Genomic DNA, 24,413 nt, shown 5'->3' on the forward strand with positions numbered 1-24,413 from the left:
CTGATAAGAAGAAAGGGCATATGTATAAGAACACCCACACTTGCAGATAATACCCACTTTAGAGCTCAACTAGAAGAGGAGGAAAAAAAGAGTAATCTGATACAATTTGATGAACTTGACCTACACCTATGGATGCAGTAGCTCAAAAGAGGGAGCAAATCTTTACAGCAAGAATCATTCCCACCCCCTCCATACATAGACAGGGATGGGCAACTTGGACATTGGCTACCCAAAGTGGGGGGCGCTACAAAGGCAAGAAGTGACCAGCTTACAAGCTTTCAAGAGGGAACCTATATCCAGAAGGCATGGAGGAAGGTAGAATCTCCACTGAGTAGTATACAATCTGTCTAGGCAGGGCTGATGAAAGGAGTTGGGGATAGGTCTCTTGTGATACAATAGTGAATAATTGTTATCAGGACTGACTGTGAGGGTTGGAAATGTAAAGGTAGACGTTTTGTAGCAAAAGGAGGGGAGTAAGTGACTTTGCAGTCTAGGGGTGGAGGTTCCTGGGACCATCAAGGGAGAAGAGCAGACAGCGGGGAACCCTACCCAGAGAAGCAGTGATACCAGAGATGGAGGCAGAGAAGATGACATGGAGAGATGGAGCAGCTGGGGACTCTAGACCCAGAGAGGGAGAGGGGCTGTGTGCTGACCACCGGGGGCAGGCTTGCAGGGTGTATTACCTTTTGGTTGGTTGATGATGCATGGATGGGATTGTAACCATGGCAACGAAACGCTATAAAATAGGATGAACGTAAAGCTAATGTTCTCCCATATAACCTATCATATAATTCACAATAAAACATTAAAAACAAAACGAAAACCAGGATGGCCATGCTGACCTCAGAGTGCGGTGTGCGGGTTAGAGGAGAAAATGCATATGATTATTTAGCCAACTGATGTATGTCTCTCTCTCCCCTGATTAGACAGACACGGGCAGACACACATCTCCTGATACAATGAGTGGAGATGCTCAGACTTCACGGAGACCACGCTGCAACTCCTCAGTGGCAGAGACTGAGTGAATGAGGCCTGGAGAGTTGTGGGGCAGGATACTGCGAGTCCGAGCCAGTAGATGGGGCCAAGCCCCAGGTCAGGTGCTACAGAAGATGAGGCTCAGTATTCCTAACTCAGAGATGAGGACGTCACTTACCTGAGGTCCCTGGTGGTCAGGGACAGAAACTGCCTCTGCGACTTCATTTTCACCTTAACCCTTTTCACCCCTTGCAGCCCGCAGAAACTCCTGCAGTCATCTCACTGGAATCTACAGCTCTCGTCTTTGAGTCTGTCCCTCAGTCTCTGCTGCATTGCGTGTGGCAGTTTTTGTCTTCTTCTGGGCATCTCATGGACTCTCTCTGCTGGGAGGGTGGTCTGCCTTTACAATGCCCATCAAGGCTGCCTACGTGGAGACCTTTGGCTCAGAGCATCCTCTCAGGGAATCTGGGGCTTGGGTTTCTCAAACACTGTCTCTTGGTCTCCTCTGCTTGTCAGAGTATCTTCCCTCTTGTCCTGAACTCACAGGAAGATTCTCTGTCTCTATGACTACTTAATGGTCCTAAAGTATATCATCTTGTAGCTAAGGGGGGAGACATGTTCCTTCTGGTCATGTATTCATGCTGTATGACTTGGAACAAAACTTGGCAATAGTATGGTCAGGCCAGGTGCACCTGAACAAAGGTCGCTTCCTCTTACCCCTGTCCCCCATTCCACGCATTCTGCGGTATAAAACCCAGAGACCCCTTTGTCTCATGGTCTTTTACCTCCAACATAAATATGGAACCTTCTGTGTACAGATTTCCTGTGTCAACTCACCCTGGGAAGCTGGCCCCATGAGGAACCTTATCCCATTCTTCTGTGTCCTAACCACTGTGTAAGTAAATAAAAGCTTGGCATCTCACCGTTGGGTGATGTCAGCGAATTGCTGAGCGCTGCAGCCCTCTCTAAGTCCATTTCCTATCCCAACTCACCACGCTCTTAGATGTACCCACCCAAGGTCTCTGTCCATCTAGATCTCACTGCCTGTTCGCTGTCTCTCTTTTCAGCCTGTCTCTGTTTACTCACGGCACAGAGAGAATGAGTGCCAGCCAAGGAGAGAAAGGCAATGACCAGGATACGGTAACATGGCAGGTCACATGGTTCACACGCGATGGGATCATCAGAAAAACAGGCATGGACACCGACCTCCTGACAGAAACAGAGGTTGAAAAATCCAGAGAGCTGGAAGGATGCTAAATTGGGAGGAGTCAAAGAGAGAACAAAGACAGATTGTTGGCCTCACCAAGCCCACAATTCCAGGAGGCACTGTGACCCTAGCGTGGGCACACTCAATACAGTAACATTTTACTGAGGCTGCTACATGCCAGGTAAGAGGTCGCTCTTGCCCTGTAGGGCCATAGCCTGGTAGAGAAATGTAAGAGTGACGGGGTCAGAATGCAGTGATGGCCACAGGGTCAGGACCAGCTGCTGCACATTCATCCGCGGACACTGGTCAGGGCCAATTATAGCTGGTATGCTGTGGGTGCCAACATTAGACATGGCCCTCATTCTTGCGAAGTCAGTCTCCTCTGAAACACAGAGGGTGAGCGCCAAAGGAGTAAACAAATGCATCATGGCAGGAGTTGTGAGAGAGGTAAGTGCAAGGTGCCCTGAAATCAGAGAGGGGGTTGCTAACCTGGCTGGGGGACTCAGGGGAGATTCCACTGGGGAAGAATTCTGAAGCATCTTGGAGGATGAGAACTGTTGCCAGGTTACCATGAGGAGAGAAGCAGGTTTCCAGGCACAGATATGAAGGCACAGAGGTTGGGAGAAAAACATGGCCTCTTCAGGGACCACAAGCAGTTTCACAAGGCTGTTCCCTGCATGGCGGTGCTGCCTTAGGAGACGACGAGGCTGACCGGAGGCCAGGTCATCAGTTTCCTTGAATGTCAGGTGAAGGAATCTACAGTTCATCGTGTAGGACACTTTTAAATCCTTTTCACACTCAGAAATATGGCAGCATTTGTACAGCACATATGAGGGGAACCAGAAAATCTCCTCGAGGCTCAGATTATACCTGGAAGCCATTCAGGGAGTTTTGTTGCAGCAGGTGACACAGTACAGAAGTTTCTGTAACGGAGTGACATAGATCTGTGTTGTAGAAAGAGTCACGTGGAGGTTGGAACAGACTGGGAGAGAATGACATCAGAAAAGGTGAGGAAGGAAGGAGAGCCCTGAGGTTATCCAGGTGAGAGGTGGTGAGGGTTTAGATGAGGTGGCAGTAGTGAGGATGATGAATTCCAGGTGAGCTTCAGGTAAGGTCCACAGGGAGAAAATGACAATGGCCAAGTGCCAAGGCATCATCATCAATTAAGACGGGGAAACAGGAGGGAGACTGAGTGTCTGAGGGAGGCCCCATGGGAGAGGGAACCTCACAAGTGGAGCCTGGAGTTAAATATGAATTAGGGTGGGGTGGAAACAGTTGGCTCAAAGGCACAGAGGTGGGTGTGGTCGGGCACACAGGAAGGAACATGTAAGAAAAGTAACCAGCTGGGAACGAGCAGCTTCCTGACCAGAGCATCTTGGGATCCGAGTCTTGGCAGACACTTCACACCAGTTGCTTCTGTGACTTTGAAAACTCATCTCACTCTTCAGTTCAGCTATGGTCTCTGAGCCAACCCTCAGTGTTAGGGAGGGTGGCAGGATCCTGCTTGAAGCTTCTCCAGCTGACCTGAAGCATTGGGTGGTCATTAAGAATCTCCACTGTAGTTGCAAAATGCAGAATTGCTCCTGGATAGTTTCAGAGTCTTTTGCATTTATTAATTTGTGGGACTCATCACCCCATTCTTTTTTTCTAGGATTCAGGGTTTCTTTTAGATGTTGAGTCTCCAAGGGGAGGCTGCACTGTTCCTTGAAGGCATTTTCAGTCACCGTAGCACTGTGATGTGAATCCTTAGAGGAACCCCGAGGAGGGCTGAGCTACGGCTGAAGGCTTTCCCACAATCACTGCAGCACTGTGATGTGAATCCTCAGGTGAACCATGAGGGCTGAGCTACGGCTGAAGGCTTTCCCACAATCACTGCACTTGTAGGGTTTCTCACCTGTGTGAGTCCTCTGGTGCTCGATGAGGGAGGAGCTCTGGGCAAAGGCCTTTGGACAAGCCTTACACTGGTATGGCTTTTCTCCAGAATGGATCCTCAGGTGTCGGATCATAGCTGAACAGTCACTGAAAGCTCTTTCACACACATCACACTTGTATGGTTTTTCCCCAGTGTGGATCCTCTGATGCTGAGTCAGATGGGTGCTCTGGCTGAAGGCCTTCCTGCATTCCTCACACTCATAGGGCCGCTCCCCTGTGTGGACCCGCTGGTGCTGGGTCAGGTGGGTGCTGCGGCTGAAGGTCTTACCGCATTCCTCACATTTGTAGGGTTTTTCTCCAGTATGAATCCTCTGATGCTGAGTCAGGTGGGTGACTCGGCTAAAAGCTTTTCCACACTCTTTACACTCATGGGGCTTCACCCCTGTGTGGACGACTTGATGCTGGGCTAGGTGAGTGCTCCGGCTGAAAGCTTTCCCACACTCTCTGCAGGCGTAGGGTGTCTTCCGAGAATGGCTCTTCTGGTGAGCCTGGAGGGCTGAGGGGCTCCTGAACATCTTCCCACAGCCATCACACTTGGAGGACTTGAGCCCTGAGTATATGCATGGAGGACACTTCTCTTCTGAAGGAGCCTCTTCTCCGGAGGCAGAGTTTGGACACATAGCGGGACTGGGCCTCAAGGTACCAGAGTCACACCTGGGCTGGTCTGTGGAGGCATCCTTGTGAGACCCTGAAGTTGTCCTGAACTCCATCTGTTGGGTGACAGACTTGGTCCAGGTCTCCTCTGAGAGTCCTGCCCACCTCTCTGAGCCGTCCTCAGGGTCCCAAGCATTGCTAATAAGTGCTGGAGACGTAAGCGTCATGAAGGTTTCGGTGACTGTGTCTGATGACTGTGACTCTTCCCAACTGCTCTGCTTGCAGCTTGCTTCTGCGGGCTCTGGTCCCGGCTCCCACCCTGAAACAACCCGGACCACAGTGTCACTGGCTTCACTCACACAAAGCTTCTCACCCCACCCAGGCTCTGACCACACAGGCCCCGTTTCCAAGAGGGCATTTCTCAATGAGTGTCTTCGATAATAAAGGCGTTATGAGGCGTCCACCCACCACACAATCCAAAATTGGGTCAGGGGATCCAAGTTCTCATTTTCTCCCCTGTCTCCTGTACCCAAACCCTATGCTTTAAGGCTCTTCATTTTGGCTGAAGTGTCAGAAGGAAAACACTGAAGTTTAAATAATCCAAAAGAGTAAGGGAAAGTGAGTTGGACCTCAGCCGAATTCTGGGCCTAGCATGGGCCTGACATGCTCAATGAATATTGGTTAAATGAGAGAATCCATCCTCAGTGCCAGTGACTGACATGTGCTTCACCCGGAGGCCCAAGTTCATCACCGCTGCTAGGGGTAAGTGGGGACGGCTACGGTGGAGCCATGGTCTCCAGCCCCCAGGAGGCCTGAGGCTCACCGTGTCTTAAAGGCCTAGCACACATCAGGGTAGTTGAAGGTCAGAGTGTATATGAGATAGAGGTGTGCCTCTACTGACTGCCCTTGTTGGGTAAAAGGGCTTCCGAGGACACTTAATCTGGCAACGTTACTGGACAGATTCCAGGAGAAGAGAAGCCAAGTGTGGGGAGCAGTGGGGAGCAAACGCTAGCGGAGCCGACAGTGGGGGTCCAACAGCGCCGAAACGATTCCAGCTGCAGCTTGGTTGCTGTTTGGCTCTGGGGCCTCAGGCACGTACTACCTGTCCACCTCACAGGACTGCAGGCTAGTATCAGACTCTTGTCACATGGCAGGCCCTGATGCACTGTGTAAATTCAATGGCCTCATTTCACCCTTAAAACCGCCCTCACAAGAAGGGACTGTGACAGGGACATTTCACAGATGGAGAGACTGAGGCCCAAACAAGAGAACTTACGTAAAGTCCCAGAGTCGGCCAGCGGTCAAGTGGAATTTCAACCGGGAATCTTCTCCTCCCAGCTCTGGCACCCTGTCCCTGCCACCACCCACAACCTCTAGCTGGGTCCCTTTCCCTGTGGAAGTTTCATCAACTTTACCTGGAGAATTTGGTCTTTGTCCTTGGTTCTTGAGAGACAAACGCTAAAACCCTGTAATTCCTCCCAGTGACTGAGATGCTTTAGTTGTATCTATAGGCTTCCAGATTACATCTGAGTTTATGCTAATGAAATGACCCGTTAGTTAAGGAGGACCACAATGGGGTCTGATATCAGTTTACCTCAGGGGAGGTAATCAATCATGACTGGCCGATCCAATCAATCCTGACTATGTAAGGAGACCCCTCTAAGGGCTCCACACAGAAGCTTAAGGGTTTCCGGGTTGGTGAAAGATCCACGTTGGAGGATGGTGGTGGTTCTGTGCCGTGGCGTCGGTTCTGACTCACAGCGACCCTGTACAGGGTTCCCGAGGCTGTAAGTCTTTATGGGAACAGAAAGCCTCATCTTTCTCCCACAGAGCAGCTGGTAGTTTCGAACTGCTGCCAGACTTGTAATCGCTCTGCTACAGCACAGCCCTTTTTGGACACGGTAGCTCCATGTGTTTCATTGTTTGCATCCTTCATAATGATACTAAAACTGTAATAATTAAATATAGCCCTTTCCCCAAGTTCTGTGAGTTCTTACAGTGAATTCTCAAACCAGAGGGAGTGGTGGGAGACACCAAGTCAGAAGTGAGGAAGACAGGGAACCTCTGTCCTTATAGCTGATGTCCTAAAAGGGTAGACGGAGCCCCTGAATTTATAACCAGCAGGTTAGAAGTGAGGGAGCTTGTGGCCGGTATCCTGAGGGGTTCTGAGGGCAGGACCAACTGCTGCCCTGTTAATTTTTGGATTCCAGACCCCAGTCCTGGGCTGGCCACAAGCACCCCTTGGTGGAATCTGCTGAACGAGTGAATCAATGAGCAAGCAACTGGGGATGGCGCACGGAGCCCTCTAAGGCCTGGAGGTAGAGGTGAAACACTCCCCAGGTATGAAGGGAAGCAGATAAAAGGCACAGGAGGATGATCTGAGCCTGGGAAAGCCTGTTAGCCACTTCTCCCCATTCAATAGCAGAGGAGAGTCCCAGGACCTGAGAGCCAAGCCCATCCCAGGACCTAGAGGGGAGGTGCTGCCTGTCCCAGGCAGGGGCTGAGCACAGGCCACACATCTGCTGGAGGGATGCGCCTCGGGGAGCTGTATCTCCATCCTGAGCCTGTTTCTCGATCTGCAAAGTGGAAGTGGTTCTTCCCTCACAGGACTACGGTGAGGACTGCTAAGGCACCACATTCCCCTACCTACTTCTGTCCCTTTACCAGGTGGGGAGAGACACTTCAGGGACAGTAAAACAGCCTGAGAACACAAGGCTCTCTGTGCTCCCGCGTCTCTGTCTCTTGGGAGCAGCAGCGAAGCTTCAACTGCACAGCTTGGCCTATCTCCAAGGGCTAAAAGGAAAAAACCCAGGCGATGGGAAGGTCTACCGGCCAGTTGGCCAACTCTTAAAGAGGAGCTGGACACAGCCTGCAGGAAGATGATGGACACAGCTAGCCAGAATGAACACTTAACTTACCGAGGAACTGGAGTGTCCCACGGTTGTCCAGCTCCCTGCTGTGGACTGAGGCTCCATGCCGAGGGTTCAAGTTGTGTGTCTGTTCGTGGTCCAGTTTCAAGGAGGCTGGCCCCTGCGAGCCAAAGCATGAGGTACGTAAATCCTAACTCCTAGGCCCTATATTGAACTCCTGGTGTGGCGCTATAGGGTCAGCCTATTGAACCACAAGGTCCACAGTTCAAACTCACCTGCTGCTCCTTGGAAGCCCTATACAGGGTCGCTATGAGTCAGAACTGACTTGACGGGACTTAGGAACAATGTACCCAATATTGGGTTCTTGTGGTGCTATAGGGTCAGCACTGGGCTGCAAACCACAAGGTTAATATTCAGACCCACAGCTGCTCCTTGGAAATCCTATACAGGGTCCTTATGACACGACACGACAGCATATCCTCTATTGGGGTCCTGGTACGGCGCTGTAGGGTAAGCTCTGGACTGCTAACCTCAAAGTCGGTGATTCAAACCCACCATCTGCTCCTTGGAAACACTATACAGGGTCACTAAGAGTCAGACCCAACTATACAGCTCTTAATAACAACAACATACTCTATCCTAATGGCAAAGATGAAGAAATTGAGACTTTTACAACTTCTGCACTCTGAAATTGATCAAACGTGCAATCAGGATGTATTGATAGCTACTAGTGATTAGAAAGAAGGTACAAGTTAGGGACAAAGAAGAAGAACTGGTAACTGAAGAAGGTGCCGTTGGTGACAAAAACGATGCCAGAAGTTTGCAAGACCAACAAGTTATTCATCGTAAACACTTTTTTCAAAAACATCAATGGTAACTCTATACATTGTAAAATACTCAGAAATCAAAATGGACTATATCTGTAGGAAGAGATAATTGTTATTGTTGTTAAGTGCCGTTGTAAGGTTAGTTCTTAGCAACCCTGTACAGGGTTTCTGAGGCTGTAAATCTTTGTGAAAGCAGAAAGTCTCATTTTCTCTTGCAAAGCAGCTGGTGGGTTTGAACTGCTGACCTTGTGGTTCACAGTCCAGCGCTTACCCTACAGATATGCGGAAGCTCCATAGCATCTGTCAGAACAAAGTTGAAGCCGAGGAAAATGAAAATAAAGTCACGAAAGCCAAACTACAATCTTGAATATATTCTACTTAAATGTAGGAACCATCTCAAGGTCAGTTCTGATGCACTGAACACTAATAATCAAAGTCCATGCAAGTTGTGGGAGGGCATCAAGGACATCATGCACGAAGAAAGCAAACGTTCATTTAAAACACAGGAAAGAAAGAAAAGACCGAGATGGATGTCAGAAGAGACTCTGAAACTTCCGCGAGTGTAGAATAGTGGTGATGGTTATGTGCCATGGAGTCAGTTCTGACCCATAGCGACCCTGTACAGGGTTTCCGAGGCTGTAAATCTTTACGGGAGCAGAAAGCCTCATCTTTCTCCTGTGGAACAGCTGGTAGTTTCGAACTGCTGACCTTGCGGTTCACAGCCTGATTCGTAACCACTACGCTACCAGAGCTCCTTTGAATGTAGAAGAGCTAAGGTGAAAGGAAGAAATAATGAAGTAAGAGAGCTGAACAGAAGATTTCAAAGGGAGTCTTGAGAAGACAAAGTATCATAACGAAATATGTAAAGACCTGGAGTTAGAAAACCAAAAGGGGTGAACATGCTTGACATTACTTAAGCAGAAGGAATTGAAGAAAACATTGAATGTTCAAGTTGCAACAGTGAAAAATTTGATGAGTCTTGAACAATTCAGGAAACATCAAAAGAAGGTGGAAGGAATACACAGTCACTGTACCAAAAGGTATTGTGCGATGCTCAAGGATTTCAGGAGGTAGCATAGGATCAAAACCGATGGCACTGGTTTCTAATAGTACCACTAATATCCTACACAAGTTTCTTGAAGACAAAAAATGGTATATTAACAGGAGCTGCCAGAAATTCAAGTTGGATTAAGAAGCTGTGGAATGAGGGATATCATTGCTGATTTCAGCTGAAAGCAGAGGATATCAGAAAAATGCTTGTTTATGTTTTGTTGACTATAGAAAGGCATCTGACTGTGTGGATCATACACATTTTAGATACCCATGAGAAGTTAATTGTGCCCATGTAGAAACGGTACATAGACCAACAGGAAGTATTTCAAACAGAACAAAGGGACACAATTCAGAATTTCAGACATGTCATCAAGAGGGACCAGTCCCTGGAAAAGGACATCATGCTTAGTAAAGTGGAGGGTCAGCGTAAAAGAGGAAAACCTCCAACCAGATGGATTAACACAGCAGCAATGGGTTCAAACGTAGCAACTGTGAGGAAGACACACGACCGGCCGTGTTTCATTCTGTTGTGCGTAGGTTTGCTATGAGTTAGAATCAACCTGACCATACCTAATAACAAGGGGCTACTGCGTGGCTTTAAATCAGGACAGATGTGTGTTAGGGTTGTACCCTTTCACCACACTTACTGAATTTGTATGGTGAGCAAATGATCTGAGATGCTGGGTATATGACGAACAACGTAGTATCAAATAGAAGGAAGACCCATTAACAACCTGCGATATGTAGATGACACGGTCTTGCGGGCTGAAGCCACGAAGACTTGAAGCAGCTACTGATGAAGATCAAAGGCTACAGCCTTCAATATGCATTGTACTTACACATAAAGAAAAAAATCCCCATAACAGGTTCAATAAATAACATCATGATAAACAGGAAAAAGATTGAAGTTGTCAAGGATTTCTTTTTACTTGGATCTACAACCAACACCCAATGAAGCAGCTGTCAAAAAATCAAATGGCCAACTTTATACTGGTCAAATTTGCTGCGTAATACCTCCTAGTAAAAAAGCCAAAGTTAAAAGCCAAGATGTCACTTTGAGAAGCAAGTTGTGCCTGATCCCAGCCATGGTGTTTTCACTAGCCTCATATGCATGGGAAAGGTGGACAATAAATAAGGAAGAATTGATGCATTTGAATCATGGTGAAAAATACTGACTATACCATGGACTGCCAGAAGAAGAAAACATCTGTACTGAAGTCCAGTGAGAATGTACCTTAGAAGTTAGGATGGTGAGACTTTGTGTCACACACGTTGGACACGTCATCAGGAGGGCACAGTCCTCAGAGAAGGACATCATGCTTTGTAAAGTGATGTCAGTGAAAAAGAGGAAGGCCCTCCATGAGATGGACTATCACAGAAAGCTCCAACGTAGTGAGGATGGTGAGGATGGTGTAGGACGGGCGGGGTTGCATTCCTTCGTACGTATAGTCACCGTGAGTGGTACCTAACAACAGCGTGCCTGGTTCCGACTCATAGTGACCCTATAGTGTTTCCAAGGAGTGGCTGGTGGGTTTCAACTGCCAGCCTTGTGGTTAACGTTAGCCTACAGCACCGCACCGGGACTCTGACAACATAATACCTGTGGTATAATCCCATTTTGAATGGGTTGTCTTTGGTACACTAAGAAGAAAGTATCAGTGTAGGATGGGTCTTAAACCAATCTCTCCTGAGAGATAAAAGAGCAGATGAAGCAAGCAGAGATTTGAGTAGATACCACGTGGCATGGAGGTCACCAAAGAGCCAAGTTACAGAAGTTGAAAAGAAACAGGGACCTTCCCCAAGATCAGACAGACAGAGAAAGCCTTCTTTTACAGCCTGCACCCCGAATTCAGACTTCCAGCCTCAATCGTGTGAAAATAAGTTTCTGTTCATTGACGCTACCCACTTGTGATTTTACTATCTAACGTCTAGAGACGTCCAACTAAGACGTCTCCCTAGACTGGTCACTGTGGATCAGGCTGCTGGGCTGGCTGGGGAAGATGAGGGCATCATTCTGATGAGTTTGTGGGCCTTACTGGGCAAACCATGCAATGACAAATGGGCACCTGGTCCCTAGCATTCTACCGTTCACCGAGTCACCGCTGCCCGCGCCTGTCACCTCCTCCAACATCCAGTCACCATACTCCCTCTCACCGAGTCACCAGTGCCCGGGCCTGTCCTCCTCCAACATCCAGTCCCCACACTCCCTCTCACTGACTCACCGGTGCCCGGACCTGTCACCTCCTCCAACATCCAGTCCCCACACTCCCTCTCACCCTTGCACCCACTCTTCCCCTCACAGTGCCTGTTGGCTGCTCCACCAGAGGTTACTGTCAAAGCAGAGTTAATGCCCAAGGCAGAAACAGAGCAGCAATCAAAATGGTCGAGGGTGGGAAAACAGCCTGGAAGTTTCTTAAGGGTTAAACAATTACTATTGTTGTTGTTAGTGACCACCAAGTCCTCCCTGACTCACGGCAATGCCAAGAGCTCTCCTCGCCATAGGGGTTTATTTTGCTGTGACTTTTCCAGAAGCTGTTTGTCAGGGCACTGGGTGGGTTCGAACCACCAGCCTTTAGTTTAGCAGCTGATTATAGAACAGTGTGCCACCCAGACTTCTAGAGTTACCACCTAACTCAGCAATTCCCTTCCTATGTGTCTACCCAAGAGGACTGAAAACCTAATGTGATCGTTTGTGGAAGCCCCAAAGTGGAAACACCCCAAATGGCCATCAAGTGATGGATGGATGAACCAAATGAGGTCTACGCCCACAATGAACCAGTAAAGGAAGCACTGATACAGACAGACTTCCAGGTAACGGAGTTGGTTACAGATCGCTGCAATGACGGGAAGGTCACAATAAAGCTGCACCTGTGTTTTGGAGCCCTGGTGTGGTGCTGTGGGTTAGTGCACTGGGCTGCACAGTCAGTGTGACCTCAACTCACCAGCTGCTCCTCAGAAACCCTATATAGGGTCACTATGGGTTGGAACGAAGGAGCTCTGGTAGCGTAGTGGTTACGAACCGGACTGCGAACCTCAGGGTCAGCAGTTCGAAACTTCCAGCTGTTCTGTGGGAGAAAGATGAGGCTTTCTGCTCCCGTAAAGATTTTCAGCCTCGGAAACCCTGTACAGGGTCGCTATGGGTCAGAACCGACTCCACGGTACATAGTCACCACCACCACGTTTGTGTTAGGTTGGTCCTAACCCTAATCCCTGCTGAGTGGAGTCTTAGAAAAACAAAAGAGCAAACATTTGTCTTTCCAAGTAATTATGTAAAGCCTCTGCTTGAAGTGGCCCCACCTTTGGCTCGCCTGATTTTCCAACTTCCAATCAGAATGTTGTATCTTCAGCTACTGGTTTTACCCATAAATATGCCACCATTTTGGAGCATTTGATTTCACTTTGTGAGACCAGAAGAAACCCTGGTTCAGACTGTTTTGAACTTTCAATGAATCTCTTTGCTTTAAAAAAAAAGGAGAGACTCAGACACACAAGGAATGATCCCCCCTGGGAAGACTTCCTGATGCGCCCCATTCTGCTGGGCTCTCCAAGGCCTATGAAAGCCGAGTTGTCTTTATCCGAGTCCAGCTCCCCGCCAGCCTGGAAGGTCCTCAGCTGTTGGGACTGCTGGCTTGAGGGGAAGGGCTAGGGGGACAGAGACGCCCAGGTAAGGGCCCACATCGCACCTCAAGTCCTGTGCTGGCCTGCTCCAGACTGGGAGGAGGTCCCTTCGCCTGGTATTTGATCGTCAGGAGCTCTGCGTCTGCCCACCTGCCACTGAAGGTCCCATCTGGAGGAAGCTCGGAGTCGTCAGTGAGCAGCAGCACTGAGGAGAGAAGAGCTGGGAGTGAGCCCGGCGGCCTGTCTGTGGTCCCCAAGAAGCCCCAGGGGGACCCTGCCAGGCACTACCAGTTGAGTTCCGTTTCTCAAAAAGCTAGCCAAATCGTGGTAACAGCCACATTTATCATGTGATTAGTCTGTGCTGACCACGGTTCTCAGTAACACACAAGCTATTACCTTGATTACATCCTTCAAAGGTACTGAGGTGGGTTTTGAGCATATTCCCTGTTTACTGATGGGTAACACAAGGCACGAGAGTTCCCACAGCTGGGAGGAGGTGGTACTGCCCCCCCACCCCGGGGGTCGGCCTCACTCCCTGCTCCTGTCAGGTTCAGCATGGTCCCTTCTGGAAGGAGCCTGGACTCCCCACTCTGGACGGCCCCACGGCCGGGGTCCTCCACCTGTCCCACCCAACCTCCCTGAGTTAGGGCATTTATGGGAACCTTGATGGATAGCTGGTGTTTCTGGCCCCCTTCCCCTTGGCATCCAGCCCACTAGCACCAACAGCTTGGTTTTTCCTTTGGAGAATTCCCCTTTGCTCACTATTAATCCTGGGATCAGGCCGTGGGACTCAGCCTGGGATCTCTTACCTTCTTCCCTTGGTGGTTTCCAGGCTGCTCGGCCATAAGCCTGCAGTCCATGGACCATCCATGCTCCCTCCCCTCTCCTGTCACTTCAGCAGCAGAATGATACTGCTGTAGGAAAACCCACTGACGAGAAAAGAGTGAGAGAGGAGAGTCGTGCAGGCTTCTAGAGCCATAGCTGAAATCTCTTTGTCCTATTTGCTTAAGCCGGTTCGGTTGGGTTTTTTTGTGATAGTTTACACTCAAAACAGCCCTGACTGGCACAGTTGTGAGTGTAGGGAGGAAAGGAGAAACATGAGAATGAATATGTGGGTGATCCTGAAAAAGACCCTATATTTCCGCATTCCATCTAGGCTCTGCCGAGCCAGCCGTAAACATCTGCCCCAAGTTGCACCTCACCTCTCTTGGTGAGCACCTGGGTCAGATCCTCCACGAGTCTGGCCGCCTCTTCACCACTCTCAGGGCACTGGGGCCCCACCCAGGCCTGGATCTTGGGGGGCAGTGCCCCCAGGAACTGCTCCAGCACCAGGAGCTCCAGCATCTGCTCCTTGGATCGCACCTCGGGCCGCAGCCACTGGTGACAGAGGTGACGCAGCCGGACCAGGGCCTCGTGGGGTCCTGCCACTTCCTGGTAGCGAAACTTCCGGAAGCGCAGACGTGCAGCCTCAAGGTGCGCAGTGTGGTCACCACGGCCAGATTCCGGGCTCTGGGAGAAGTCTGCCTCATCATCTTCTACTTTCACTTGGAAGAAGCTCTCCTGTTCCCAGGGTGTCAGGCTCAGAGTGCTCCTGGGGACAGCCATCAGCAGGCAGCAGTACTCCACTGGGATGCACAGTGACTGGGTTCTGGGGACTGGAGCTGCAGGACGGTCAAAGCTTTGTCACCATGTCAAATCTGGGGACCTGCCCCACACCTACGGACCCCTAATCCAGTTTCTCTACTTTCTCTATGGATTGACCTGATGTGTGAAATGAATGGAATCATATACTAGTATAAGACCAAAGAGAAGACCAAAGACCACTGCCTTCAGCATGAATTGTAACTCAGTGTAAAGAAAACAAAAATGCTCACCACTGGACCAGTAAACAACACCATGATACATGGAGGAAAGACTGAAGTTGTCAAAGGCTTCATTTTGCTTGAACCTACACCCAATGCTCATGTAAACAACAGTCAAGAAATCAAATGACATATTGCATTAGGCAAATCTCCTGCATGAGACATTTTTAAAGTGTCGAAGAGCAAAGTTATCACTTTGAGGACTAAGGTGCACCTGACCCAAGCCATGGTATTTTTAGTAACCTTATGTGCATGCAAAAGTTGTGAATAAGGAAGACCATAGAAGAATTGATGCTTTTAATTTATGGTGTTAGAGGAGAATACTGTCGGTTCTTTTGCCATGGGCTGCCAAAAGAACCTACAGATCTGTGTTGGAAGAAGTACAGCCAGAATGCTCCATACTTCAAACATATTATTAGAAGGGACCAATTCCCAGAGAAGGACATTATGCTTGGTACAGTGGGAGGTCAGCAAAAAAGAGAAAGACGTGTGACGAGATGGACTGGCCCAGTGGCAACGGCCATGGGCTCAGGTGTAACAACACTTGTGAAGACGACGCAGTAAGGACAGTGTTTCCTTCTGTTTTGCATGAGGGTCACTAAAGAGTTGGAACCAACTCAACGGAACCTAACAACAACAACAACAATGACATATACAAAGACAAGTAAAAAAAATACTGCTATAAAATCAGAGAAAACTGTATTACACAAAAATGAAAAAGGTGAAGCTATTGTTTTTCAAAACATCCTCCATCTAGGTTTATACACTTCTGAAGGCATTGTTTCCGTCTCCCTAGGCATTCCTGAAGACTTTTAGATTTACACCACATCAGAATAGCCCTTTTGGTATCCTAGGAGGACTCAAATTGTATTCCTTTTCAATGTTGAATTTGGTGATCAAAAAAAAAAGTCTGAAGGGGTAACAAGACTATAGGGTGGGTGGGGTGAATTTTCCCAACAAAACTCTCTCTGGACAGTCCATACTACCATAGCTTGAAGAATGAGCAGGTGCACTGTCATGATGGAAAAAACTTTTTATCACCAATACCCTTTCCAAGTTTCTTAAAACTTCTTCCTAAAAAGTTCCTGTAAACACGCTGTGTCCTTTGAGAAAATTTATGTAAATAACTCCTTTGGAACCCCAAAAATGAGCCATCATAACATTCTGAGCTCCTCTCCATCTTGAATTTTACTGGCCCAGCAAATTCTTTTGGAAGCCACTATTCGGACTTTTTCTTTTGAAGGTACCCTAATGAAATTAAGACAAATGTATTACTTGAGAACTTGTCTGTAGACATCCACTTTGACCAACAGACATGTTTAAACATGTTTTGTTTGTAATAAACCCATGCATATATGTACTGGAACCCTAATAGCAGTACTTTTGGACTTATTTTTATATGTTATATGGGAAGAGGGAACAGGGACAATAAACATAGTGACAGCTTCTACATTTGCTTTCTCCCCCTTTCTCACTCTGGGGACCCTGTTCTGGAAATTCCTGAAGGCCATCTCTAAGAGACCGCTATGTGATCTTGCCTGTGAATCTGTCCAAACCTCTTCAGCCTTGTTGTTAACTGCTGTCAAGTCGGTTCCGACCCATAGCGACCCTATACAGGGTTTCCATGAAGCGACTGGTGAGTTGAACTGGCGACTTTGTGGTTCAAACAGACCTTGCAGTACAGTGCATTAACCAGCCTACTCCCTGACAAAATGTGGAGACCCCCAGGCCTGGCTGCTAAAGCCAACACAGCAGGGTGGATCTTTCATTTCTGAGTCCTTTATACATTTGCTGAAAACAGTACGTACCTCAGAGGAATGGCATGAGGTTAGCTGAGGTGACCCATGATAAGCATCCAGCATGGACTTGGTGCAGAGCAAACGTGCCCTAAATAGTCACTCCTGATGGTTCCCTGGTTCTCCTGACAGACTCCAGTCCACAGAGGGTTCTGGGGGGATGTAGCTGTACACCCAGACAGATGACTCTCAGTCACACAATTTCAGCTGTAGACAGCAAAGCATAACCCCTCTGTTACACACTCAGTAAACACGCCACGGCTCACTCAACTTTTAGTTGTCCATACAAAACCTCAGGCAACCACACAGTCACACACACAGTCTAGGCACTGAGACTGTCAGTTGTACACCAAACTGTCTCCTGCTCATTGATGTCCCCGCACTCTCTTCCCAAACAAGAGAAGGGTAAGTCAAAATGTATTGCTGCTAGGATTCCAGTACATACATGCAGGGTTTATGCCAAACAAAACATGTTTAAACATGTCTCCTGCAACTAAACACTGGCTACCTAAAATGAGGGGGTGATAAAGGCATGAAGTAAATGGCTTACAAGGTTTCAAGAGGGAGTTAGTTTCAGAGTGTGCGGGGTGGGGGGACGACAGAGTCCCCACTGAATAGTTTTTATCTTGTCTAGATGGGTCTGGTGAAAGGAGATGGGAATAAGATTTTTATGATTCAATAATGAGTTATCATGACTAATTGCAACTGTCACAACTGTAAAGATAGACGTTTTGTAACAAAAATGGGAGAGTAATCTTTGAGTTTGGAGTCCTGGTGTGGCGCTGTGCATTAATGAACTGGACTGCAAAGCCGTTTGAACTGCAAGGTTGGCAGTTCAAGCTCACCAGCCGCTTCTCGGAAACCCTATACAGGGTCGCTATGGGTCGGAACCGACTCGATGGCACTTAACATTAACAATTTTACAGTTTACTCTGTTTCTGGACTGTAAGAGTTAATCTTATAGTCCAGAAACAGAGGACCCTAGGACCATCAAGGGAAAGAGCACAAGCGGAATGTGGGATCCTATCCAGAGAAGCAGCGACACCAGAGATGGAGACAGAGAGGAGGACATGGAGAGAGGGAGCAGCTGAAGACTCTAGATTCATGGAAAGAGAGGGACTGGGTGTTGGCGGTCAGGAAGCAGGCTTGTAGAATGTGCCCTTAGGTTATTTAAATGATTACAAATTGCGGAGTGTTTTTGTGTACATTCCTTCCCCCGCTCCCCTCCTCCCCCCAAAAGAGGGTACAGAAGCAAATACAGTTGAGTGAGGATGCATGGTGCGGGACTGTAATCATTACAATGAAAACGATGGTGTAAAGCCGGTGTTCTCCCATGTAAACTATCACTCAGTTCACAATACAAACTTTAAAGCACCAAACATGTCTCCTGATCAGAGTGGATGGCTGCAGACACACTCGTCTCCCAAAGGGATCTGTCTGTCTGTGTGTCAGAGCGACGCAGGCGTTCAGAGCACACCGTCAGTGCGCGGTTCCCTCACTCAGTCCCCTCGTTCTCAGTCTGACGCAGAATCTCAGTCACATGCCCACCCTCTCATTCAAAACCACACAGCCCACCTGTAAAATCACACACTCAGCCTGTCAGAAACACACCCCCAAAATGTGCCAGACACAGTTCGTCCATCGGTCCAAAACTCTCCGCCTCGGTCCGTCTGTCCCACACTTAATCCATGGACAACACACTCCCAATCCATCAGTCTTTCCCGTACTCAATCCTTAAAACGGTCACGCGGCCGGCGGTCAGCCCTTGGGCGTGTCGCCGGTCTTTCTCACACCGACGCCCGCTTGCCCTGCCGCTGGCGTGAGTGGTCTCGCAGCCGTGGTGGACCTCTCACCCGTTCGTCCTCTCGCCCGCCTGCCAGTGGTTCCCCGCAACTGTCCGGATCCGAACCGCTGCTCCGCTGCTAATCCACCTTCCAGGCACAGCGGCGGGCACTTCCGGGAGTGGACGCTTCCGGGTGTGAAGGGAAACGCCCTCGCGCCTCATTACTTGGACTACAATTCCCGGTATGCTCCGCGCCATCCGCCCCTGGCCTCCGGTCGCCCGAGGCACGCCGGGAATCGTAGTCCCCGCGGGCGTGCGGGACCAGCCTTTGTGGGATGGTGCTGGCGGTGAGCGGAGGCCCCGGCGGGGCGGGGTGCTTGTAGGCTGCATGGTGCGTGGGTGTGAGGGTGCTGGTGTGAGGCGTCGGGGGAGCCAGAGTGGGGCGTTGGGGTGAGGAGTTTAGGGTGCACGGGTCAGTGAGCTGGTGTGAGTGCAGGTGTGACGGAACTTGGGTGCCAGCTCCTGCGTATGACGACGACGTGTGTGACCTGGGGAACCAGTTGGGTGGGTGTGCCTGAAGAATACAAGACTGACTGACTATTTTATTATTATTTACTGACCTATTTATTATTTATTTCCAAAATTTATTTGGATTCTTGATGTGATGCTGTAGGATAAGCGCCGGACTGGTAACTACAAGGTTGGTGGTTCAAACCCACCAGATACTCCTCGGAAACCCTACACAAGGTTGCTATGAGTCAGAACTGACTTGACAACTCTTAACAACAACATTTACATTGATCACTTATTGTAATATTTGTTTACATGTATTTTAAATATTATTTTTGCATTTATTAGTCTTAAAAAGCTTTCGAGATATAATTTACAGACTCTACATTTCACCCATTTAACATGTATACTTCAGTGGTTTTTAATATATTCACAGAGTCGTGAATATATGGACCCTGCTCTATTTCACAGAGAACCTGATTGATAACTTTCGTGTGTTTGAGCCTGTGGTTGGTTTGGGGGTCTCTGTTTCACGTTGGCCTAGGTCCTTTCACATGATAGAATTGGGCTCAGCAAATGAAATGGTGAATCCAGTGGCCTTGGGGTGGAAACAAGCTTGGTGGTGTGTTTGAGGAGCAGCAAGAAAGCAATGTTCTTGGGGAATCCTGACAGATGGGGCCACAGCAGTGGGCCTGGTGAGAGCAGGGGAAAATGAAGAGTAACCCACGGTGGTTATGGTGAATGTAGAAGAAGGGAGAGGAACAAGAAAGCTAAAGGTTGTGCAGCCCCAGGGTTTTGGCTGATAAGAATGAGACAGTGGTCAGGGGCAGATTGGAAGAACCAGATGAAGAAATTGGGAGCCAACCACAACTTGTCTAACCTTTTCCACAGATCACGTGCTGATAGGCAGTTCTGTTGTGTGTCTGAGTGCTCCTGGGACCCACATCTGGGGAATGGGCTGCAGGCTCCTGGCTGGTGGGCCATGGATCTCGGAGACAAGGTTTTGCATGAGAGGTTAGTTTGTCACTGTTGGGTAGTTGGAATATGTATATGAGGGTTTCTAAGGAGACAGAAATAAGAAACAGCTAACCTTTCTTGGGCATTTCCTTTGTACCAAACTCCACTACGAGCTTGGCACATAGAAACTCATTGAACTCTTGCGGCATTTATGAAGTGGTATTTTCACCGTTCCATTTTACAAAGGAGACAATACGGAAACTTAAGTAGCTTGCCTAAGATCCTACAGTGGGAAGATAACAGAGCTGGGTTTTGAGCCCTGTACCCAAGATATACCCAGGAAAGAGGGTGCAGAGCTGGGCACTGAGCCCTGGGGAACTGCAGCATTCCTCAGGAGCGTGAGGGCTAGCCTGGGAGCCTGAGGAAAGATTCTGATCATGGAGTGGGTGTGAGGACATTGAGGTTCTAGTCCTCTTTTGGGATGCTCACCTGAGAGTTAGGGAAGCAGTTGAGAGCGAATCAGATGTCAGGAAGAGTGAGAAGGAAACCCTTGTCTCATGGGTGTTGCCAATATTGACAGGTGTGGAGCAACTTTCAAAACTGACGGCTCACTTCAGTGACTTCTTGGAAATGGAGTCTGAGGTTAGGACGGGAAGACAGAAGCCTTACCATTGCCTGAGGTCAGGGTGTCCTTAGGACCCAGCTGAGAAGAGTTTGCTGAAGAATGAATGGGTGAATGAGTGGCAGATAGACAGTGTCCCTTGGTCTGAGCACCAACTATGATCTGCCCGGTCCAAACCCCTCACCTTGGAAATCCTGAATGCCCTGACTACCCTCATTTCGCTCTTTGATTATTCAGCTGCTGCTCTGGGCCTTTGATTTTCCAGAGAACTCTCCACTGGTCCATTCTGCTTCTGTCTTTTTTATCTTTCCTCCCACATTGCAAACCTCATCTTTTCCCCGAAGTATTCCTATTAATTTTGCAATTGTATTAGTCAGCTATTGCTATTTAATGAATAGCTACAACCTCTCAGTAGCTTACAGGGATAATCACTTATTCCTCTAATGTGTCTGAGTTGGCTGAAGGCTGCCTGATTTGGGCTGGGCTTGGGTCCGTGTCTTGCATTTGAAGAAAACATGGGTGAATCATTCTCACAGTGAGGGCAGAGATACCAGAAGCCTTAGACCTCGGTTTGGGACCAGCACACTGTCACTCCTTTCCAGACTCCACTGGCCAGAGCAAATCACCAAACCCTAAATCGAGGAAAGGGTGGGCCATCCACTTTGCTGGTTGGACTGCTGTTGAGTCAATTTCAACTCCTAGTCACCCCATATGACAGAGTAGAACTGCCCCACAGGGTTCTCTAGGCTGTAATCTTCACAGAAAGATTGTCAGAGCTTTCTCTCATGAATCCCCTAGGTGAGTTTGAACTGCCAGTCTTTTGGTTAACTGTCAAACAGAGCGCTTAACTGGTGCATCTTCAGAATTCCTTCCTTTCATAAGAGGAACCACAAAATATGGTCAAGGAGGGATAAAATACGCAAACAGTTTCATCTACCTCAACAATTCTTTTTTTTTTTTTTTCTTTTAGTGTGAAAAAGTCAACAAAGTCAATATTTGTGGTCTTGGTTGCTTTGGGATTAAGGCAGGGACAATCCAAAGGCCTATAATCAGTCACGGAGATAGTAATGGAGGTCAGCAAAGAAGAGGTCTTCCTGGGCTCTGCCCACACAGACATCCACATACCCAAGGTCCACTCGAGGAACCAGAGGAGAAATCCTGCTGAAGGTGCAGAGGGACAATCATTTTCCCAGGAAGAAGATTTTAAACCACGGTCAGTCCCCAACATGGAAACTCCTAGTGGGGAACGAGGCTTTGGGGGCTTTGAAATTGCAAAAACTATCAGGATGCCTTCTAATCCCATCAAACAAGAAAGTGTGATGGTAGAAGAGAAAGACCCTGTGTTAGTCACGCACGGAGGAAGCTTTGCCCAGGGTCTGCAGTCAGCCTGTTTAAGGGGGAAACTCTGCTTGTGCAGCATTTGTGGGAAAGGCTTCAAGCAGCGTTCGGCCCTCATTGTGCACGAGAGGACTCACACCGGGGAGAAGCCCTACCCATGCAGTGCGTGTGGGAAAGTCTTCCGGTGCCGGTCCAACCTCATCGAGCACCAGAGGATCCACACTGGCGAGAAGCCCTATGAATGTGATGAATGTGGGAAGGTCTTCATTCAAAACTCCACCTTCACACTGCACCAGAGGACCCACAGTGGCGAGAAGCCATACAAGTGCAAGGAGTGTGGCAAGGCCTTCCGGGGGAGCTCGGACCTGCGGAAACACCAGCGAATTCACACGGGCGAGAAACCCTACCAATGTCAGGAGTGTGGGAAAACCTTCCGGTGGAGTTCACCCCTGATACGTCACCAGAGGACGCACAGTGGCGAAAAGCCATACCAGTGCATTGAGTGTGGCAAGGCCTTTGGGCAGAGCTCCACCCTCATTGAGCACCATAAAATCCACACAGGGGAGAAGCCCTACGAATGTTTAGACTGCGGCAAGGCCTTCAAGGGGAGCTCGGACCTCAGCCAGCACCAGCGGATCCACACGGGCGAGCGGCCCTACTCGTGTGCAGAGTGTGGGCGCACCTTCATGTGGAAGACAGCACTCGTCACGCACCAGCGGACGCACAGTGGGGAGAGGCCCTACGTGTGCGGCCAGTGTGGCAAGGCCTTCATGCAGAGCTCGCAGCTCAGCCAGCACCAACGGAGTCACACAGGGGAGAAACCCTACGAGTGCCCGGAGTGTGGGAAGGCCTTTAGTGTGAGCGCGTACCTTGTGGAGCACCAGCGGATCCACACGGGCGAGAAGCCCTATGCCTGCCTGGAATGCGGCAAGGCCTTCATCCAGCGCTCACACCTCACCCAGCACCAACGGATCCACACGGGCGAGAAGCCGTATGCCTGCGGCAAGTGCGGCAAGGCCTTCCGATACAGCTCCTACCTCCTCCAGCATCAGAAACTCCACACCAGGGACTAGCCTCTGACTGCACACTAGTGATGCCTCAGAGCCCACTTCCTGAGGCTGGAGGTACCTCCCCATCCTGTTTCCACCTCACAGACTCTCCACATTCCCTCCCGTTTGCTCAGAGCACATCCCTTTCCCTAGCCCCCTCTCCACGTTTTGTTTTTTTCCCCTCTTTTTTTAATGTTGAATGCTCTTATTGATATATTAGTGACTTCCTGTAAAGTTTACCTCTTGAAAGCGCAATTCATTGGTTTTTAGGGTATTCAGAGTTGTGCAAACATCCTGTGTCTTTTGTGAGTCTCCTGCTGCCTCTGGAGTTCCAGGACATTTTCATCAGTGTAAGAAACCTCATCCCATTAGCAGTCACTCCCGACCCTCCCTTCCCGCCCCCCCAGCCCTGGCAACCGTGAACCTACTTTCTGTCTCTAGGGACCTGTCTGTTCTGGACACTTTGTGCCAATGGCCCCTTTGCGTCTCCTGTCCACTGGTGGACACACAACTGGTGTCATAATCCCAGGAACCCGTAGCGTTCCCTTGCTGAGCTTCATCGCATTACCTTTCCCCACACGCTAACTCAGCTCTGCTCTGTGGGCAGCCAGCCCCCTTTCCTTATTTTGCCTTCCTTGAAGTTTTACCCCATCACACTTCCGTTGAGGAAGGCAGGGCCCCACAGTAACTTTCTGTTGCTGAGGGTTCACCTCCAATAATTGTTCCCAAGAAACCACATTTTCACTGAGTCCCTTCTGTGCACAAGGTACTCCCTAGGTCTTATAACTGGAATTGCCAACTTGCCTCCTCTCTGCTGTTGCTGGCATTATTTCTGGCAATTCCCGATTCTCCAGCCAAGTCCACTACTCAGCCCAACCTCACATCACCAACACCTTCTGTATTTCATCTGACACCCCCTGTCTCCAAGCAGAAGCTGCCTGTCCATCCATCCACCAGTGAAGAGCCCCATATTTGCCATGTTTCTGGATTACCACTCTTGTGAACGCTCATTCTTGTTTTGATGCCTGGGTGAAGTTGGGGTCTGTGTCTGGTTTGTGTCTAGAGTCTATTAGTTTCTTATTGCCAATGTAACTAATCACATCAAATGTAAAGGCTGAAAACCACTTACAACCTGTTATTTTGCATTTCTGACCTAAAGTCATGGTGATGGCAAGGCTGTTGCTGCTTTTGAAGGCTCGTGGGGAGAATCTGTCCCTCGTCTTTTCCAGTCCCTGGACACTGCCCACATCTCTTGGTTCATCATCACACTTGCTCTGCCGTCTCTTTCCATAGTCACAGCCTTCTCTGACTCTCTCACCTCTTTTACAAGAACATTTTTGATTACACTCGAACCACTGGATAATCCAAAATAATCCCCCAATCTAAAAGTCATGCCTCGGATAGATTGTGGGTTCAGTTC

General features: G+C 49.0%; 2 protein-coding genes across 2 annotated transcripts in view; one reads left to right on the forward strand and one right to left on the reverse strand.

Moving 5' to 3' along the window:
- LOC102818118 (zinc finger protein 135-like) overlaps positions 1-23,017 on the forward strand; it is a 40,280-nt gene extending 17,263 nt beyond the window's left edge. Inside the window, exon 7 of the mRNA XM_006877340.1 lies at positions 22,024-23,017. Coding sequence (XP_006877402.1) covers positions 22,024-23,017 — 994 coding nt within the window. The remainder of the gene's footprint in view (positions 1-22,023) is intronic.
- ZSCAN22 (zinc finger and SCAN domain containing 22) lies at positions 3,979-14,681 on the reverse strand. Its single transcript, XM_006877331.1, has 2 exons — positions 14,279-14,681; positions 3,979-5,027 (listed from the first exon to the last, which is right to left on the reverse strand). Exons 1-2 carry the CDS (start codon positions 14,679-14,681, stop codon positions 3,979-3,981), a joined length of 1,452 nt encoding a protein of 483 aa, XP_006877393.1.
- Positions 23,018-24,413: the final 1,396 nt, after the last annotated feature.

Source organism: Chrysochloris asiatica, unplaced genomic scaffold (genome assembly GCF_000296735.1).
Source record: "Chrysochloris asiatica unplaced genomic scaffold, ChrAsi1.0 scaffold00485, whole genome shotgun sequence".
Taxonomy (NCBI): domain Eukaryota; kingdom Metazoa; phylum Chordata; class Mammalia; order Afrosoricida; family Chrysochloridae; genus Chrysochloris; species Chrysochloris asiatica.

Coding starts and splice junctions, on each gene's coding strand:
- ZSCAN22 (XM_006877331.1), bottom strand. CDS start 14,681: ATGGCTGTCCCCAGGAGCACTCTGAGCCTGACACCCTGGGAACAGGAG. Junction 5,028..14,278: donor CCAGGTGCTCACCAAGAGAG/GTGAGGTGCAAC, acceptor GGGTTGTTTCAG/GGTGGGAGCCGGGACCAGAG.